At 47.5% G+C, this 18,108-nt stretch overlaps 1 protein-coding gene across 2 annotated transcripts in view; it reads right to left on the bottom strand.

The window, feature by feature from the left end:
* asap1a (ArfGAP with SH3 domain, ankyrin repeat and PH domain 1a) overlaps positions 1 to 18,108 on the bottom strand; it is a 43,820-nt gene that overhangs the window by 18,317 nt on the left and 7,395 nt on the right. The window contains exons 3-20 of one of the 2 annotated variants that reach the window (XM_049599272.1): positions 18,062 to 18,108; positions 17,906 to 17,980; positions 17,729 to 17,778; positions 16,305 to 16,434; positions 15,449 to 15,534; positions 15,285 to 15,360; positions 14,882 to 14,968; positions 12,508 to 12,608; positions 10,599 to 10,668; positions 8,394 to 8,481; positions 8,187 to 8,235; positions 7,915 to 8,084; positions 7,704 to 7,837; positions 7,033 to 7,124; positions 6,759 to 6,945; positions 5,150 to 5,235; positions 4,746 to 4,861; positions 4,570 to 4,637 (exon numbers count right to left, since the gene is read on the bottom strand). The exon at positions 18,062 to 18,108 is cut by the window's right edge and continues 84 nt beyond it. In XM_049599272.1, the coding sequence (XP_049455229.1) occupies positions 4,570 to 4,637; positions 4,746 to 4,861; positions 5,150 to 5,235; positions 6,759 to 6,945; positions 7,033 to 7,124; positions 7,704 to 7,837; positions 7,915 to 8,084; positions 8,187 to 8,235; positions 8,394 to 8,481; positions 10,599 to 10,668; positions 12,508 to 12,608; positions 14,882 to 14,968; positions 15,285 to 15,360; positions 15,449 to 15,534; positions 16,305 to 16,434; positions 17,729 to 17,778; positions 17,906 to 17,980; positions 18,062 to 18,108 (1,712 nt within the window). The other variant, XM_049599271.1, reaches the window with a different exon arrangement.

Genomic DNA, 18,108 nt, shown 5'->3' with positions numbered 1-18,108 from the left:
ACTGAACCAGCATGGCTACCACAGCATCCTGCAGCGACATGCCATCCCATCCGGTTTGCGTTTAGTTGGAAGATCATTTATTTTTCAACAGGACAATGACCCCAAACACACCTCCAGGCTGTGTAAGGGCTATTTGACCAAGAAGGAGAGTGATGGAGTGCTGCGGCAGATGACCTGGCCTCCACAGTCACCGGACCTGAACCCAATGGAGATGGTTTGGGGTGAGCTGGACCGCAGAGTGAAGGCAAAGGGGCCAACAAGTGCTAAACACCTCTGGGAACTCCTTCAAGACTGTTGGAAAACCATTTCAGGTGACTACCTCTTGAAGCTCATGGAGAGAATGCCAAGAGTGTGCAAAGCAGTAATCAGAGCAAAGGGTGGCTATTTTGAAGAAACTAGAATATAAAACATGTTTTCAGTTATTTCACCTTTTTTTGTTAAGTACATAACTCCACATGTGTTCATTCATAGTTTTGATGCCTTCAGTGAGAATCTACAATGTAAATAGTCATGAAAATAAAGAAAACGCATTGAATGAGAAGGTGTGTCCAAACTTTTGGCCTGTACTAAACATACTGTATAAACACCATATACACAATACAAAACACAGTATAGCATATTATGTATAGCATAATATGTAGATCTGAGGTCTGCTCAAACTGTCAGCTCCTTTAAATCAGGGCTAAAAACACTATTGTTTACTGAAGCGTACTCTTAGATTAAATACTTACCTGCTGTATTCTACTGCCCGTACTTTTTAACTACACACTGCTGATTTATGCCTTTTATTATTCTACTTCTTTTCTTATCCTGACTGTTCAATGTATTGAGCCTGTTTTTATGTTACTGTATTTTATTATTATCACTATCATTCTCAATTTCTGTTTCCCTTTTCAATCGACTGTTTTTATTGTTTTAAATTGTGTCTTGTTGCTTTTAATGTCTCTGTAAAGCACTTTGAATTACCTTGTGTTGAATTGTGCTATACAAATAAACTTGCCTTGCCTAGCACACCTTTGTGCACATATTCACTTTTCCACCAGCTGTGCTGCAAATATCCCCTGCTGCTCATCCTTCTGTATCTTTTTTCAAATTATCTTGACCACAGTCCCATTTTCATAGTTATAATACCAATACCAAAATTAATTTCAGTGTTTATGTAAATATTGAAAATGTTTTTTTACTACTTTTGAGGGATCACAGCAGTCAGTGTAATAAGAATAAAAAGAACTTTATTAATCCCCAAAGGAAATTTCAAAGAAGTCTGTAAGATCATCTATTTAACAACGAATTATTAGGTCTGATGGCTGTGGGTATAAAAGAGAGTGGGTGTGTGTGAGAAATAAACTCAATCAACAATAGAGCTTTTTCTTTATTAAAACATATTAATACATTTCTATATATCTATATACAGTATATATATATATATCCCACTCTGGGGTTGAGGTGAATGAAAGCACTGTGTTGTGACCTAAATAACATGCTGTTGCTATCTGCAGGAAGTATTAAAGCATGAAATCCCATATACAGATACAGTACAGATACAGTATATATATATATATATATATATATCCATCCCACTCTGGGGTTGAGGTGAATAAAATAACTGTGTTGTGACCTAAATAACATGCTGTTGCTATCTGCAGGAAGTATTAAAGCATGAAATCCCACATTTTTAATGTACGAAAGCATCCTGTATCATAACTACATGTGTGCCGTTTGTAACAAACCAAACCGTGTGAAAATCAGTTGAAAATTCAGTGAGTTATTCTATTTTACTTGTGCATACAGCTCCTTCTTCAATAGAAGTGAATGCACTGTGGAGGCGAAGCGAGACCCATCCAAGATGGCGGCCGGCGAGTACGCGCTCAGGCAGTCGATGCGGCGTCTATGTATATATGTCTATGTCTGACCAAATGTCTCCCCTTCTGTTCCTGAGATATGACGTGAAAACATGATGATGTCACAGTCAAGCTGACCCTTGACCTTTTGACCTTGATTATTTTATCCTGTTAGACATTTGTGTCAAGTTTGGTCAGAATTAGTGAATGAATTCTTCAGTTATGGACAAAAACATTGTTTTGTGAGGTCACACTGACCTTTGAGCTTGATTCATTCATTCATTTTCTGTAACCGCTAATCCTGTTAGGGGTCACAGGGGGTGGAGCCTATCCCAGCTGACACTGGGTGAGAGGCAGGGTTCACCCTGGACAGGTCGCCAGACTATCACAGGGCTGACACATAGAGACAGACAACCATTCACACTCACATTCACACCTACGGACAATTTAGAGTCACCAATTAACCTGCATGTCTTTGGACTGTGGGAGGAAGCTGGAGCACCTGGAGGAAACCCACGCTGACACGGGGAGAACATGTCAGAGCACCTGGAGGAAACCCACGCCGACACGGGGAGAACATGTCAGAGCACCTGGAGGAAACCCACGCTGACACGGGGAGAACATGTCAGAGCACTTGGAGGAAACCCACGCTGACACAGGGAGAACATGTCGGAGCATCTGGAGGAAACCCACGCTGACACGGGGAGAACATGTCAGAGCACCTGGAGGAAACCCACGCTGACACGGGGAGAACATGTCAGAGCACCTGGAGGAAACCCACGCTGACACGGGAAGAACATGTCAGAGCACTTGGAGGAAACCCACGCTGACACAGGGAGAACATGTCAGAGCACCTGGAGGAAACCCACGCTGACACGGGTAGAACATGTCAGAGCACCTGGAGGAAACCCACGCTGACACAGGGAGAACATGTCAGAGCACCTGGAGGAAACCCACGCTGACACAGGGAGAACATGTCAGAGCACCTGGAGGAAACCCACGCTGACACAGGGAGAACATGTCGGAGCATCTGGAGGAAACCCACGCTGACACGGGGAGAACATGTGGGAGCACCTGGAGGAAACCCGCGCTGACACGGGGAGAACATGTCAGAGCACCTGGAGGAAACCCGCGCTGACACGGGGAGAACATGTCGGAGCACCTGGGGGAAACCCACGCTGACACGGGGAGAACATGTCGGAGCACCTGGAGGAAACCCACGCTGACACAGGGAGAACATGTCGGAGCATCTGGAGGAAACCCACGCTGACACAGGGAGAACATGTCAGAGCACCTGGAGGAAACCCACACTGACAAGGGAGAACATGTCGGAGCATCTGGAGGACCCCCAGGCGGACACGGGAGAACATGTGGGAGCACCTGGAGGAAACCCACGCTGACACAGGGAGAACATGTCAGAGCACCTGGAGGAAACCCACGCTGACACAGGGAGAACATGTCAGAGCACCTGGAGGAAACCCACGCTGACACGGGGAGAACATGTCAGAGCACCTGGAGGAAACCCACGCTGACACGGGAAGAACATGTCAGAGCACCTGGAGGAAACCCACGCTGACACAGGTAGAACATGTCAGAGCACCTGGAGGAAACCCACGCTGACACAGGGAGAACATGTCAGAGCACCTGGAGGAAACCCACGCTGACACGGGGAGAACATGTGGGAGCACCTGGAGGAAACCCACGCTGACACGGGGAGAACATGTCGGGGCACCTGGAGGAAACCCACGCTGACACGGGAAGAACATGTCGGAGCACCTGGAGGAAACCCACGCTGACACGGGGAGAACATGTCAGAGCACCTGGAGGAAACCCACGCTGACACGGGAAGAACATGTCCAGATATCATGTACACCAGAATGGGAAATATGGATGGACAACGCAAAAACATCATGCTTCTGGCCACAGCTATGACCAGCGCTCCCGTGACATCAGCACACTACAAGTGATGATTACATCATGTTTGTTATACAGATCATAACAGACAGAACAGAGAAGTCAGCTGGGGGAGGGGGGGGGGGGGTCCTGTCGTCGTCCAGACAAACAGAACTTTGGGTCACTCAAAATAGAAATTCCTGAAAACGCCTTCTCAGGTGCCGATTTTTCTAAATGGATCACGTCCATGGTTCCTCTCTGTAATCATCACACTCTGGAAACAGCAGACAACTGGTTCACTAATGTTGTGTCACTGTTTGGTCCGATCACTGCAGCTTTATTTAATGAATGATCAAACAGAGGTGTCTGCTGCGCCGGATGCTTCTGCTCCACCTCAGCGGTTTAAAGTTCACCAGAACCGAGGGTTTTGGATCAAGACCGGTGGAACCAGCAGATGGTGGGACACTTTCCAGAGTATGTTGTCAGTGAGGAGTGGGAGAAAATGTTCTCGTATGTCTGAGTGAGCTCCTTCGTCCTTACACTGAACAGGAGTCAGCGGTGAGGAGATCTCCTGACAAGTTTTAAAAAGCTAACATTAACGTCTTCACAGTCTTTGAGACGAGGTGGACTGCTGGAGACCGCTAATGCCACTGTGCTCTGGAGTCAGTTTCATGTTCTGGCGTCGACAGAGATATTTTGTAAAATGAAGGTCACATGGACAGATTTTTTTTTTTACCAATATCTGTGGACCAACCAATTACAAAATGGGGAATTCTCATCTGATTGGCCAGCACATGTTTACATGTTGTTGATTGGTTCAAGTCATGTTTCCTACCAGTTCTTCACACTGAGAGTTCTTCAGTCTTTGGGCGATGTCCAGAGCTGTCTCTCCATTCTGATTGGCTGAGAAGACACGAGACACAGGAAGTTTGTTAACAGTTTCCCCCTGCCTCCAGTCTTTGTGCTAAGCTAGTCTAACAGTCCTGGACTTGGAGAAGTGAGAGTACTCACTGATGGTGATGTCAGGTTTTCCTCTCAACAGCAGCTTCACACACTCTGACTTGTTGTACAGACAGCAGTAATGCAGAGCTGTGTTTCCTCCATCCGTCTGTCCATCCAGGTTACCACTGCAGACAGACAGACAGACAGACAGACACATTAACACACACACTGGTCCTCATTTATCAGTCTAACGGCAGAGTTCAGTCATGAAACGTTCTCATGTCATGGCGTGTGCGCGATCTGCTGTTGACAAATGTGGCCGACATTTAATGATCCCGCCCTGATATGTTCTGGATTTAGAGGCCCCGCCCCCAGAGTTTACAACATGGAGAGACATGATAGACTAACAGTTTCCTCCTGTCTCCAGTCGTTATGCTGCACACACACACACACACACACACACAGTTTCATACCTGTTTTGAACCAAGAAGTCGACCAGGTGGAGGGAGGAGGGGTCAGCTGTCTGCACACAGTGATGTAACGCCGTCTCTCCTGATTCCTGAACACAAAACCACAAAACATCAAACCGAACTCAGCCGACCTGTGTGTGTGTGTGTGTGTGTGTGTGTGTGTGTGTGTGTGTGTGTGTGTGTGTGTGTCTTTTCTAATGTCCTCGCTACATGTGACTGAAAACAACCATTCAGAGCAGAGGAGTGTGACGCAGCTGATCAAATACTCAGAGGTCTGGACTTTCCAAAATATTCTGGAAAAATTTTGTTTATTCATCGTTTTTGGCTGATTGTTTCAAATATGTTAAATATGTTTATATCACAGGACGGACGTAACGCCCCATCTGTGGCTGGCGCCGACGTGGAGAATGGAATCTGAAAAAAGGTTCTGTTCCTGCATTTCCAGTTTCTCTGAGTCACAAACACATTTTAATGTTTAGCTGTTTGTGACCTGGCTGCCATGTTGGAGACAGTTCAACGAAGCTCTGCCCTCCGGCCCGATGGACGCTCTCCTTTCACAGTAAAATACGTTTGTGAAAACTTCTGAGGAGAGAAACTGGATCAGCTGTGACGCACATGACAGACAGCTGCGTCCTCACCTCTGATTGGCTGTTGCTGCCTCGCCACGGTCTGATTATAGTGAGAGGCAGGAAGAAGAGGAGGAGAGGAGGAAGAGGAGGAAGAGGAGGGAGAGGAGGTCTCAGACACAGTTTCAGCGCCGTCTCTTTTCCACAGGAAGCTGAGAGCAGCTACTTCCTCCTGAATCCTCCCGGTCACAGACAAACACAGAGGAACCACCCGCTGACCTCTGACCTCTGACTGACACGTCTAACACTGCGCTCACACTGTGACACAGCAGCAGTGTGACCAGCTGCATCATCAGTGTCGCTGTTGAAGTGTTGCTCAGTCACTTGTTAACGTAGTTATGATGTCACAGGCTCGTCACGTGTCACATGCTCCTGCTTGCCGCCACAAATCACCTCGATTAAAGGTTTTTATTTCATCAGGAAAATATCTCCTCATTTCAACGCCACATTTTGCCGCCATGTTCTGTCCCTGTGTGCACAGAAAGCTAGCATAGCTTCAGCTAACTGAGCTGAATAACCACAGCTGGAAACAAAGACATCTGATTGGCCGATGCTTCGCTGCATCATTGGAGCGCTGAAGACAGTTGAGCTCTGATTTGTTGCGCGTCAGTTTGTAGCTTCATGTCTCCAGTTTCCACTGCTCCTAGTGTGAACATGACATCATGCTGCTGGCATGAAGCTTCCAACTGAAGATGTTTTGTTTCCAGCTGTGTTCAGTTAGCTGAAGCTATGCTAGCTTTACGTTCAGACGACATGTGGTGGTGAAACATGACGGATCAGAAATATAAATATCTCATGATCTAATTCAGACTTCAGCTAACGCTCAGTCCAGCTGCTTTCTGGCAGGAAGATGATGATGACATCACTACGTTAACGAACACTTGAACAGCGACTCGGTGATAATGAAGGTTGTACTGTTACCGTCTGTGAACGCAGCGAAACGTTCAGGTGGAGGTGACGACCGACAGGGTTCATGTTTAACACACCTTCCCTGGTTCAGGTAAGGGCTGCAGAAGCTCCACCCCCTCAGCATACAGCTGGATGATTGACAGCAGGTCTCTGGATCGCACCGCTTCGTACACCTCGTTCAGCCTGCTGGTCACCATGGAGACGGTGCGCCTGACGAACTTGCGGTCGATGTATTTGGCGTTGATGAACTCCTTCCTGACCATCCTGCAGAGAGCAGCAGGTGAAACAGGTGAGACACGAGACGTCGCCTCCTCCCTGGGCGGAGACACGTTCACTGATACAGACACTCACATGTCGCTGGACGCCGTCGGCTTCAGGGACAGAGATGATAGGCCGGCCTCCATGATGTCATTAAAACTACAGTTCCCAACATTTCTGGCAAGCTGACAGGAAGTAAGGAGAGTAAACAAAGAGATGGGATACATGACTTCAACGCAACGTCACTCACTGCCGTCACAATGGCCACGCCCCCTGTTAGGTGAAAGTTATGAACTCGACCCTACACCTGCGTTACGTCTGTGGAACGCACTTCATCACAGGTTAGATGGCTAACGTTAGCCAGCTAGCTAACGTTAGCCAGCTAGCTAATATCAGTTGATCTCAACAATAACATGAGATGTTCAAAGCCAAGAAGTTAATTCTAATGAATGTTAAGTAATGAACTGACTGTCCACACAGAGGCTGGCAGCTGTGAAGGACACACATCATTTTCACTTCCTCATCGTAGCGAAGGCGTCACGACCCGTGTCTCTCTCTCTGGAGCCTGACTGACTCAACTGATTGGGTTTATTTACACTTGATGTGTGTGAAGAGGCTCTGCTGCCAATCACAGCCCCATGTTTCTATCGCCTATGATGTCATCAGCACACGACCCATTGTAGTCATGTATGCAGAAAGGACAGAGAGAGAGAGACAGACAGACAGACAGACACACAGACAGACAGACAGACAGCTGAGGTTACCAGCAGCTCAGACGTTCCCAGTTTATCCAGTTCCAGACTCTGGATTCTGGACACATGGACTCCCATCTCTCTGTGAATCCCTGAACATTCGATGCAGGTCAGGACACCGAGGTTAGTGGAGATCCAGCGAGGATCTAAACAACCAACAAGTTCGTCAGGTGACATCATCACCAGCATGGCTCTGACCACACACACACACACACACACCAACCTGAAGCTCCACAGTCGCAGCAGATGTCGTTGCCTGGCGACCGCAGCACCTCGTCAATGATGCTCTTGGTAAGCTCCTCCTCCTCCACACTCCACACTGAGCTCTGACCTCCGCCCTGAAACGCCACATTCAGGGCCTCCTCCTTACTGTTGGTCAACACAGACACCCAACTGCAGCGCACACACACACACACACACACACACACACACACACACACACAGTCTCAGATGTGTCACAGGTGATGAAGATGTTCAGATGTTTCACAGTCTCACCTGACAAACTCTGCCTCGTCTTCAGCCTGAAAGTGGTACGTCCGATTATCTGCAGGACAGGACATCATCATCATCACCATCATCATCATCACCATCATCGTCATCATCATCACCATCATCATCATCATCATCGTCATCATCATCACCATCACCATCATCATCATCACCATCATCATCATCACCATCATCATCGTCAGCGAGACCTACGGGAGATCAGGTCGAAGCACTTCTTGTCCTCTGCGCTGGGTTTCACCTGACAGGTGAGCAGGTTCAGTCTGACAGGCTGTCTGTTAGCCTGACAGACACATGGACAGACAGACAGACACATGGACAGACAGACAGACAGACAGACGGATAAACCGTCAGTCCTTTAAACATCAGACTTTGTCATCTTACAGCACATCAGCAGTGAACCAGTCTCCTTGTTCTAACTGGTTTTACTGTGTTTTAAAAAAAAATTTATACGAGCATTGATTTTGATAAAAATCAAAACAGTTTTTATCTTCAGGTGATTTCAGTCAATAAACCAGATGTCTCACGTTTCTGTCCATCTGACTCGACTCACTGCAGCTGTAAACAGAATCAGAATTTAACCTGAAGAGTTCAGTTTAGATGGACGCTGAGAGGAGACACTGAAATCTGACTCCACATCAGCTGCTGAATATTTAATCATGTGACTCAGCATCAGCAGACGGACAGACAGACAGAGAGTTTCCTGTCTTCAGCTCTGATTCATCCTCAGTCTGTTATCGTCACTGAGTCCTCAATAAAATACGGACTGGTCCTTTAATAACACACCGCTTCAGTCAGAGCGATCAGCTGACAGAGAGACAACTTTATTTTATATTATTTCAATTCAAATCTTACTTTGTGTCTGTAAATATGAACTATAGTGCAGGCTGTGTGTTTTCATTTAACATGACGTCACAGAGTAACGTACAGATTTGTGGAGGAACGTACAGATTTGTCAAATAACGTACAGATTTGTGGAGTAACGTACAGATTTGTGAAGTAACGTACAGATTTGTGGAGTAACGTACAGATTTGTCGAATAACGTACAGATTTGTGAAATAACATACAGATTTGTGGAGGAACGTACAGATTTGTTAAGTAAAGTACAGATTTGTCGAATAACGTACAGTTTTTTGAAGTAACATATTAGATTTGTGGAGGAACGTACAGATTTGTTAAGTAAAGTACAGATTTGTCGAATAACGTACAGATTTGTTAAGTAAAGTACAGATTTGTCGAATAACGTACAGTTTTTTGAAGTAACATACAGATTTGTGGAGTAACGTACAGATTTGTTAAGTAACGTACAGATTTGTGGAGTAACGTACAGATTTGTTGAGTAACGTACAGATTTGTGGAGTAACGTACAGATTTGTCGAATAACGTACAGTTTTTTGAAGTAACATACAGATTTGTGGAGTAACGTACAGATTTGTTAAGTAACATACAGATTTGTGGAGTAACGTACAGATTTGTTGAGTAACGTACAGATTTGTGGAGTAACGTACAGATTTGTTGAGTAACGTACAGATTTGTGGAGTAACGTACAGATTTGTTAAGTAACATACAGATTTGTGGAGTAACGTACAGATTTGTTGAGTAACATACAGATTTGTGGAGTAACGTACAGATTTGTTGAGTAACATACAGATTTGTGGAGTAACGTACAGATTTGTTAAGTAACATACAGATTTGTGGAGTAACATACAGATTTGTGGAGTAACGTACAGATTTGTTGAGTAACATACAGATTTGTGGAGTAACGTACAGATTTGTTAAGTAACATACAGATTTGTGGAGTAACGTACAGATTTGTTGAGTAACATACAGATTTGTGGAGTAACGTACAGATTTGTTAAGTAACATACAGATTTGTGGAGTAACGTACAGATTTGTGGAGTAACGTACAGATTTGTGGAGTAACGTACAGATTTGTGGAGTAACGTACAGATTTGTGGAGTAACGTACAGATTTGTTAAGTAACATACAGATTTGTGGAGTAACATACAGATTTGTGGAGTAACGTACAGATTTGTTAAGTAACATACAGATTTGTGGAGTAACGTACAGATTTGTGGAGTAACGTACAGATTTGTTGAGTAACGTACAGATTTGTGGAGTAACGTACAGATTTGTTAAGTAAAGTACAGATTTGTTAAGTAACGTACAGATTTGTCGAATAACGTACAGTTTTTTGAAGTAACGTACAGATTTGTTGAGTAACGTACAGATTTGTCGTTGTTCTCTCTGTTGACCATTTGTAAACACATTGTTCTCTACGTGACCGCAGAGAAAATTAATCTGAGATATCTTTAGTTTATCAGCCTGCTAAAACTGAACACTGGTGCTGTGTCCTGATGCTGATAGGTGCAATGCATGATGGGAGACGTGGTACTTACTGTAGCATGAGCAATGGTGAGGAAGCCGCTCTTCACTGAACATTTCCTCCTCTGCCAGACCTTCCTCAGCCTGATGGACACACAAACACACTGAAGCTTCAGACTGAAAACTTGTCACCAGAGTGTGACTGAAACAAAACCTACAGGGGCCCACAGGAGCCTAGAGGGGCCCACAGGAGCCTACAGGGGCCCACAGGAGCCAACAGGGGCCCACAGGAGCCTACAGGGGCCCACAGGAGCCAACAGGGGCCCACAGGAGCCAACAGGGGCCCACAGGAGCCTAGAGGGGCCTACAGGAGCCTACAGGGGCCCACAGGAGCGTACAGGGGCCCACAGGATCCTACAGGGGCCCACAGGAGCCAACAGGGGCCCACAGGAGCCTAGAGGGGCCTACAGGAGCCTACAGGAGCCTACAGGGGCCCACAGGAGCCTACAGGGGCCCACAGGAGCGTACAGGGGCCCACAGGATCCTACAGGGGCCCACAGGAGCCAACAGGGGCCCACAGGAGCCTACAGGGGCCTACAGGAGCCTACAGGGGCATACAGGGGCCCACAGGAGCCTACAGGGGCCCACAGGAGCGTACAGGGGCCTACAGGAGCGTACAGGGGCCTACAGGAGCCAACAGGGGCCCACAGGAGCCAACAGGGGCTCACAGGAGCCAACAGGGGCCCACAGGAGCGTACAGGGGCCTACAGGGGCCCACAGGAGCCAACAGGGGCCCACAGGAGCCAACAGGGGCCCACAGGAGCCTACAGGGGCCCACAGGAGCGTACAGGGGCCCACAGGAGCCTACAGGGGCCCACAGGAGCCTACAGGGGCCCACAGGAGCCAACAGGGGCCCACAGGAGCCAACAGGGGCCCACAGGAGCCTAGAGGGGCCTACAGGAGCCTACAGGGGCCTACAGGAGCCTACAGGGGCCCACAGGAGCCTACAGGGGCCCACAGGAGCGTACAGGGGCCCACAGGATCCTACAGGGGCCCACAGGAGCCAACAGGGGCCCACAGGAGCCTACAGGGGCCTACAGGAGCCTACAGGGGCGTACAGGGGCCCACAGGAGCCTACAGGGGCCCACAGGAGCGTACAGGGGCCTACAGGAGCGTACAGGGGCCTACAGGAGCCAACAGGGGCCCACAGGAGCCAACAGGGGCCCACAGGAGCCTACAGGGGCCCACAGGAGCGTACAGGGGCCCACAGGAGCCTACAGGGGCCCACAGGAGCCTACAGGGGCCTACAGGAGCGTACAGGGGCCCACAGGAGCCTACAGGAGCGTACAGGGGCCCACAGGAGTCTACAGGAGCCTCCAGGGGCCCACAGGAGCGTACAGGGGCCCACAGGAGCCTACAGAGGCCCACAGGAGCGTACAGGGGCCCACAGGAGCCAACAGGGCCCCACAGGAGCCAACAGGGGCTCACAGGAGCCAACAGGGGCCCACAGGAGCGTACAGGGGCCCACAGGAGCCAACAGGGCCCCACAGGAGCCAACAGGGGCTCACAGGAGCCAACAGGGGCCCACAGGAGCGTACAGGGGCCCACAGGAGCCTACAGGAGCGTACAGGGGCCCACAGGAGTCTACAGGAGCCCACAGGGGCGCACAGGGGCCTACAGGGGCCCACAGGAGCCTACAGGGGCCCACAGGGGCCCACAGGGGCCCACAGGAGCCTACAGGGGCCCACAGGGGCGCACAGGGGCCTACAGGGGCCCACAGGGGCGCACAGGGGCCCACAGGGGCCTACAGGGGCCCACAGGGGCCCACAGGAGCCTACAGGGGCCCACAGGGGCCTACAGGGGCCCACAGGGGCCCACAGGGGCCTACAGGGGCCCACAGGGGCCCACAGGGGCTTTGTTACAGTCCACACATGTCGAACATCCTGCTGACCCCTGTGCAGGTGAATAATCAGACAGTCGTACCCGTCACTCTTCTTCAGCAGGTATCCTCTCTTCTCACTGCCAAACTCCTTGTTTCCCTGCAGCTGGTGCATACTGTACCCACCCTGTTTACTCTGAGAGTCCTGACAAACACACAAACAAACAAACAAACAAACAGGATGTGTATAAATACTACAGGAAACAGTCTGTCTGTCAGCAGGGACGTGCGTCATTAACAGATGGTTAATTATTATATCTAATGATTGACTTACTCTCCTGGACTTCAGTCAGAGGGCGACAGAGAGACAGAGACAGAGGTCAAAGGTCACTGGCTGAGTGAGGCAGGTACAGGTGAGCTGTTCATACTCAAACATACACTTCATCATGTTATCAGTTTTTTTTAGAACTGTCAGGTGTATCACATTAGACCACAGCCCTGACCCCGCCCTCCACAGCACAGCCTATCAGCTCGCTCCAGGTCTGAGGAGCGACCTCCAGACGACACAGCAGTTCCTCTAATGTCCACCAGAGGGTGTCAGTCCCCACAGACAGCCATGTTACATGTTTACAGCAGAAAATAATTGGACAAAGACACCCTCGAAGAAGTCAGGTGTCAGACACGTTTTGTTTTCAAGTCTGTTTTAAGTTAGCCAAAATCAGCATTAGCATTATCAAAGTTTACCATAGCTGTAAATGCACCATGCTAACAAAGCTAGCAGCTAGCATCAGGCTAAGCTTACTGTGTAATCTCTTGGTCACAAGCAGCATCTACAAAAATTAAGCCTCTTATGATGAGATATAATTGGGCAATTAAAATTTTGGACAGAAAACCAATAAGAGCACATCATTGCCACGTTCTTCAGAAACTAAACATCCTGAGTTTTGATGATTTCATTAATTTCAAACTCATCCATAAACGCCTAGCTCCCCAGGTGCTCAGTGACCTCGTGGGTCCACTCAGAGCTTCAGGCTCAGGAACTGTCAGGTTCACCTGTGTAAATCCACATTTGGACAATTCTGCCTGCGGAATTCTTTACCTTCAGAATTTAAACTGGATCCTGATTTCGATCACTTTAAACTCAAACTGAAACACTTTTTGAATAAGAATCAGTGATGCAGTCATAAATAATTTGGTGCTTCCTATTCTGTGGTGCTAATTCTGTGTTGCAGTTTGTGTCTTGTTCTGTCTCTGCTGTTACTGATGTGACTCTAAACTGTCACGTGTGTTTTGCTGAGTCTTTTGTATCTTAAGGCCCAGCGAGGGACGAGCACTGCACATTAGCTCAGGCTATAAATGCTGTGGTGTGGCATTTATGTCTGCTACATGTCTCTGTACAGATAAACATTCAATAAAATACGCTCCACCCTCTCACTGAAATATGCTCACTGCTGAGGAGTCCACGTTACGGTGGCTGGGTCTATTATCTATACAGTCTGTGGTTAAACCCCGCCTCATTGCATCAGCCTATCAGCTCTGTACAGGTGTGCTGATAAACCCCACTCCACCATTTTAAGTCCCTCCCAGCTCCATTAAACCCCATTATACTCAGTTTAACTAAACTCCACCCAGACCCATATTTTAAATGACAACATTAGAATTTCACGTTATGTGGACGTTATACTGTCGTTGGGTTTTGATTTTGATACCTCACAACTAAATGTTGTTACCCTACGTCACACTGACGTTGGTATTAGACGTCTTGGCATTGAAATTTGGTCACCTGACGTCTCGGGTGACCAGATGTCCTGAAAAATTCGGGACAGTCCCGAAATCCAAGCAGTTGTCCCAAATTACGAATCCTGCCCTGATAGTCCCAAAAATGACACCAGAGCAGAGTCTGGAGGAGTTACCGCCTGATGAAACATTAAACACTGATCATGGTGGATGAGTCGTCCTGCAGCTCCCGCCGGCTGCACATTGGCTGCAGCAGTTCCTACGTGAATTATGGGTGTTGTAGTTTTTAAATTGGCAATGAACTAGATGAAGAGAGCGCAAGTTGCAGCCACAAGGACAGGGAAAGCACAGGCAGCCACAAGAAGGAGTGATTTGCACGTTGCAGTGCAGCCTCTTGTTCTAACTGTTCAAAACTGTTCTACAAACTGACGGGCCTGAATGTACCAGGCCTCTTTTATTTTGTTAGCTTTTTTTTTAATTGCGTTTAAAGGACAAGCGCTCTTACACTGATCACTTCCGTTAAATAAAACGAGGAATTGGAAAAGATTGAAAAAATTGTTAAAATCAAATGTCAAATTGTCTCTGTGTGTTTTTACATCTGTTGTTGCTTTAATTTTCATCCCTAATGTATTCAACCATCCCTACTGACATCACAACCTAAATTCAACCAAATATCAGCATCTAGCGATGTTGGCGTCCAGCTGTGTGACCTCATCACCCCCACCCTCCCAGGTGTTGTACCTCCCTCTGGTCCAGCTGTAAGGAGCTCTTGATGAGATCTCTGAGAGCCGTCAGCTGCTTCTTCTCCTCATCCTGACTCTGTTTGATCTGTGGAGACAGGTCACACCTGAGAGCTCACTGTGGGCTCACCTGAGAGCTCACCTGAGAGCTCACCTGAGAGCTCACTGTGGGCTCACCTGAGAGCTCACCTGAGAGCTCACTGTGGGCTCACCTGAGAGCTCACCTGAGAGCTCACCTGAGAGCTCACTGTGGGCTCACCTGAGAGCTCACTGTGGGCTCACCTGAGAGCTCACCTGAGAGCTCACTGTGGGCTCACCTGAGAGCTCACCTGAGAGCTCACTGTGGGCTCACCTGAGAGCTCACCTGAGCTGATTAGTCAGAACAGGACATACGAGGCTCTTACATTGAACAGGTCGGCTGCCAGTTTCTCGATGTACTGCTTCAGTTTATCAACTGTTTTCAACCCATCCTGAAAAAAACTGTCGACAGGAAGTCATCACACGAGGTTCAGAGACTTTTCAAAATAAAGTGCAGACGTACAGCTGAGGCTGAAGTGATGGTTCTTACTTGCACTGAGCGTGGTAATACTTGATGAGGTTCTGCAGCAGGTCCACCCCCTTCTTGGTTTTAATCTCGTTGACTTTGATCAGATACTGTTGGACACAAAGACACTCAGCTGTTAGTCACACCTGCAGCCTGAGGGTGGCGCCATCGCTGCTGCTGTCAGGACTCTGGCCCAATTCCAATCCGGCCCCTAAAGACTCGAGCCCTGAACCCTCACTGACTTAACTGACGTCAGCTGTAAGTAATTGAGTGTGAGAGTCTGAAAGGCTCCAGCACTTATCCCCCTCTCTACAAAATGTTGTTGACACTGGCGGCTCTGGGCGTGATCATTTATCGGCTATTGTCAGCACGCACAAGGCGTGTGAGGGATAGACTCCCTGATCAGTCAGTCCTTATCCAAGCACTTGTGTTGCAAAATGGGCCAGAGGTAAGTTTGGAATAATGAATTTACTGTGTTTTTACCATATGCATGTTTTTTCTAAACTAGCATCAAAAGTGTTGTAAGTGATACAGTGATATCTATCTTATATATCTATATCTATATCTATATCTATATCATTACTGTTTGCAGATCTGCTGACCGTGTTTATTTGTTTACAGGTTTTTATAACACTTCCGGTGTTCCGAGGGCAACCCCTGTATTTGACGTCACAACGCTATGAACTGTGGGTAATTTCCTTACTGTAAGTCCGCATCGATGCTGACCTACGGTAAGGGGGCATAAAGGGCTCACTCACTGACTCACTGACTTGACGATTTGACAGTGGGACAGCCCTCACACACTCACGCACTTCACATGAACGCACCTCTAAGTCAGTGAGTCTGTAAGGGATCGGATTGGAATTGGGCCTCTGTGTACCTCACACATCTGCAGCTGGAACAGTCTCCTCTCTTTCTCCATCTCCTCAGCAATCTCAGCTCCGGTGATTTCTGTCCGGATCATCCCGTGTTGTTTGGCGTGCTCTCTCTTCTCCTTCTCGATCTTCGTGCTGAAAAACAGACAATAAAAAGCTGTCAGTCACACCTGTTCGTCACGTCCTCAGGTAACAGCCTCTATCAGTGACTTCACCTGAGACTGACTCAGAGCTCTGCAGCGAACAGAACCACGACATCTCACTCTTGTCAGTTTAACAACTAGATTTAAAACCATGAAAGACAAATGGTCGAGATAAAGAAATTACATCTCGTTGATCTTTACATCTTCATTCTCGGAATAAAATAATCCTGAGACTTAAACGTCCCAAACGTTATCGGACCAGGTGGATTAAATCCTGACAGTGAGGAGAGATGCCTCGTGGATAAATGTGTCCACAGACGTCTCTTTCATGATGTGAGTCAATGGGACAAAAACTTTCTGGGTCCAGTGACATCACCTGACAGAGCAGGAAGTTGTAGCTACATGGTTTGATCACTATGAACACCTGGTCATCACCAGCAGTAAACAGCATCACCCCTTTGTGGATAGCATCACCAGTTGACATGACATCATCAGTTCTGCACATTAACATTACATCATATCCTGTTTATGTCCCACAGAGACAGAGAGCGGGCTCATGGTGTAAAAAACTGACAAATGTTTTATCTACATTGTACCATCGTTATCTGAGAGCTGCTGGCGTCCCTCAGGGCTCCATTTGAGCTCCTCCTTAATTTTACATTCATGTTTTCATTCACTGCAGCCGTCTCATCCTGTCACCTTTACTACAGGTGAGGGGAACACACACCTGCTACACCTGTCACAGCCTCCTGACACTCCACTTCCTGTTCGGCTTGTATTTGTAAGGTCTCAGTTCGACCTGATCAGTGTCAAAAGACTAAACACTGTCTTTTAACAGGAAGTAGATTTAGAAAAAAACGATGTCCTCATGTGAGGACATAATAAAGTCCCATGTTCTCAAACGAGTTCTACCTAATTAACAGCGTCTTGTTATTGTTGCTAACACTGATCAAATTTGTCGTCATATCAAACTACAAACTTTATTAATCATAAATTAAGTTTGGACCCTAACATGCGATCAGGTTTTGTCCATGTCTGTCTCCAGGTCGGCCGCAGTCTGACTCAGCAGAGATGGTGGTTATCTTGTTTTTACATGGATTAGTGTGTTGTGGTGTCACTGCCACTAGATGGGACAGAAAGTGTCCACGATCGAGGACAACAGGCCTGAGTGAAGCAGGATGAAGTATAAGGTCCAGTAAACCCAGAATGTGACGTCCTCATGTGACGTCCTCATGTGAGGACTCCTCAGGTCTCAGGAGGTTAAAGTCAGATTTAAACCAACTCACAACTTCGTCTCGTAGTCCCTCCAGGCTTTATCAAACGGTTTCTTCAGATCCTGAAACAGAAAAAACAAAGTGACAGTGAAGTAAACAAAGTTTCACCTGAAGATACATTTGACATTTTATCTCATTTTAAAATAATCAGATGTAATAAAGAGGAGTGGAGACAGGCCGGCCGCTCACCCCTTTGACTCCTCTCAGGTCGCCTTTTAACAGCGAGTCCAGAGTGAAGACGACGTTATGACTCAAACTCTGCAGCTGAAAACACACACACTGATTTGACCTCATTCAAACACTCTCAGCTGATTGACTGATTGATTGATCGATCGCCTGACTCACCAGGTTCTTGAGCAGAGCAGCGAGTTCTTTAACGAGGCAGGAGAACT

Source organism: Epinephelus fuscoguttatus, linkage group LG15 (genome assembly GCF_011397635.1).
Source record: "Epinephelus fuscoguttatus linkage group LG15, E.fuscoguttatus.final_Chr_v1".
Classification (NCBI taxonomy): domain Eukaryota; kingdom Metazoa; phylum Chordata; class Actinopteri; order Perciformes; family Serranidae; genus Epinephelus; species Epinephelus fuscoguttatus.
The sequence above is the reverse complement of the archived record's forward strand: the minus strand, read 5'-3'. Positions and strand labels throughout refer to the sequence as shown.